This window comes from Nestor notabilis, unplaced genomic scaffold, assembly GCF_000696875.1.
Source record: "Nestor notabilis isolate BGI_N333 unplaced genomic scaffold, ASM69687v1 scaffold17931, whole genome shotgun sequence".
Lineage (NCBI taxonomy): Eukaryota > Metazoa > Chordata > Aves > Psittaciformes > Psittacidae > Nestor > Nestor notabilis.
The window spans coordinates 615-3173 of record NW_009915404.1 but is presented as its reverse complement, the minus strand read 5'-3'; the positions used below and the strand labels follow the sequence as shown (position 1 = coordinate 3173).

The 2559-nt window shown below is 60.5% G+C and overlaps 1 protein-coding gene across 1 annotated transcript in view; it reads left to right on the top strand.

Annotated features, from left to right (window-relative positions):
• MRC2 (mannose receptor, C type 2) overlaps positions 1-2276 on the top strand; it is a gene marked incomplete at both ends in the record, with an annotated part of 18182 nt that extends 15906 nt beyond the window's left edge. Inside the window, 5 exons of the mRNA XM_010024129.1 lie at positions 51-265; positions 607-756; positions 867-986; positions 1749-1928; positions 2250-2276. Coding sequence (XP_010022431.1) covers positions 51-265; positions 607-756; positions 867-986; positions 1749-1928; positions 2250-2276 — 692 coding nt within the window. The remainder of the gene's footprint in view (positions 1-50; positions 266-606; positions 757-866; positions 987-1748; positions 1929-2249) is intronic.
• Positions 2277-2559: the final 283 nt, after the last annotated feature.

Sequence of the window (2559 nt, the reverse complement as noted above, 5' to 3'; positions counted from 1 at the left end):
CCAACGATGAGGTGAGGGAAGGGGGCAGGTACAGGGGCTGGGGGTCCCCAGCAGGTCACAGCACCCCCAAAGCTTCTCCTCCCCTTGGTTCTCCAGGGAGGCCGGAGCTACTCTTGGCTGACGGAGGAGAGCCTCTTCTATGCCAACTGGCAGGATGGGGAGCCCAAGCAGGTCTCCGGCTGCTCCTACATGGATGTGGATGGGACCTGGCGCACGGCCAGCTGTGACACCAAGCTCCAGGGGGGAATCTGCCAACTCCAAGCAGGTGCTGGTTGTGGGGGGCCTGATGTGGGGCAGAACGGGTGGGATGCAACAAAGGGTTGGAGATGGCATCCCACCAGGGACCTTCTGGAGCGCTGTGTGTGTGTCCTCATGGGGCTTGTGCTTTCCCCAACGTGCTGTAGGATGCTGGCCCCATCCCTGGCAGTGTTCAAGGCCAGGTTGGACACAGGGGCTTGGAGCAACCTGCTCTAGTGGAAGGTGTCCCTGCCCGTGGCAGGGGTTGGAGCTGGAAGAGCTTTAAGGTCCCTTCCAACCCAAACCATTCTGTGATTCTGTGACACCCTGCGCCCTTCCGCTGCCCCCAATGCACCGTGTGCCCCCCAGGTGTCTCCCGCACACACAAGTGGAGCTACAGTGGCAGCTGTCCCAAATCGCTGGAGGACTCGTCCTGGATCCCCTTCCGGGACCACTGCTACACCTTCCACATGGAGATCACTCTGGGGCAGAAGGACGCCATGAAGAGGTGCCAGAAAGGTATGAGAGGGCTGTGGTGGTGGAGGGGGTGATGCATCCTTGGAAAAGGAACAGGGTGAAATTCCATCCTCTGAGGTCTGGGCGCTTCCCTGATCCTCTTTCCTCTGCAGTTGGTGGCACAGTGTTGTCCATCCAGGATGAGATGGAGAACGTCTTCGTGTGGGAGCATCTCCAGGCGTACGAGGGTCCATCCAAGGGTGCCTGGCTGGGCATGACTTTCAACCCCAAAGGTACAAAGGAAGGAGTGAGGTTTTATATATTCCAGGCACCACCACGAATTCCTACCAGGTCTTCAGTGAGCAGAAGTCCTTGGTGGTGGCACCGGTGGTGGCACACATGCCATGTGTGTCCTCCTCTGGCTTGGTGGGATGGGAGTGGTGGCTCTAAAGCTCAGAGCCTCTTCAAGGCACTGGAGCCTGCACCTTCAGGAAGGTGCCCTGCAGCCCCTGGTCTTCCCCACTGCCCCATCACACCTCCTCATCACCCAATCACATCCACCCCATCACACCTCCCTATCATAGAATGGTTTTGTTTGGGAAGGACCTTAAGCTCCTCCAGTTCCAACCCCCTGCCATGGGCAGGGACACCTCACACTGGAACATGTTGCCCAAGGCTCCCTGCAGCCTGGCCTTGAACACTGCCAGGGATGGGGCATTTACTACTTCTCTGGGCAACCAGTGTTGAGTGAGCGCCAGCGCCTCAGCACCCTCACAGGGAAGAGCTTCTGCCTTGTATCCAACCTGAACTTCCCCTGTTTCAGTTTGAACCCATCACCCCTTGTCCTGTCACTCCAGTCCCTGATGAAGGTCCCATCTCCAGCATCCTTGTAGCCCCCTTCAGTCACTGGAAGCTGCTCTGAGCTCTCCACGCAGCTTCTCTTCTCCAGGCTCACCTTCCCATCACCCCATCACCCCTTCCCAGTGCTTTCTGAACTGGGGCCAAGATGGGGTGTCCCCGCCAGCCTCCCCCGCTGTAATTCTCGCCTTCCCCAGGTGGCACCTTGGTTTGGCACGACAACACCGCCGTCAACTACTCCAACTGGGGCCAGCACGACACGGGGCCCAGCATGCTCAGCCAGAACAGCTGCTACTGGATCCAGAGCAGCAACGGCGTGTGGCGCCTGGGCTCCTGCACCAACGTCACCATGGGGGTCATCTGCAAGATCCCCCGAGGTAGGGACCCCCGCGCTGCCTGGGCTGATGCGGGCTGAGCTGGGGGTCCAGGCAGGGCGCTGCAGGGCAGAGCTCTGCTTTGGGCAGTTCCAGGGGGTGGTAGGGGCTGGTGCTGGGGTCTGCAGGTGCCTGCTGGGCTCGGTGGTGGCTGGGGCAGGGTGAAGGCAGTGGTGGAGCAGAAACAGAGGATGCGGGTGCATCACCTTGTGTCCGTGTGGTGCAGCAGTGAGAGCAGTGGAGGATGTGGGGCTGGTGGGGTGGCACTGGGAAGAGGGGAGGGTGCCATGTCCATGCACTCATCTCTCTGTGTTGCCGTTGCAGTGGAGGAGAGCAGCTTTTCGAGGGCAGGTGAGTGGCACCTTTAGCTTGGGCACGGGATCAGGACCTGGTGCTGGGGCTGTGATGCAGCCTGGCTTGTGTCAGTAACCAAATAAATGGTGTTTGTGGGTGGGAAATGCCATTTCCAGGTGGTTTTGGCCCTCAGTCGGGGCTCCTCGTCAGCAGGTGCCATCCCTGCATGGAGGAGTGTGTCCAGCCAGCCCCTTGCTGGGCTCTCCTGCCCTTGCCCACACTGCCAGGCCAGGCTGGGGGTTGTGGCTGCCCCCTCCCCGCGCGGGTTCACGGGGGGGGT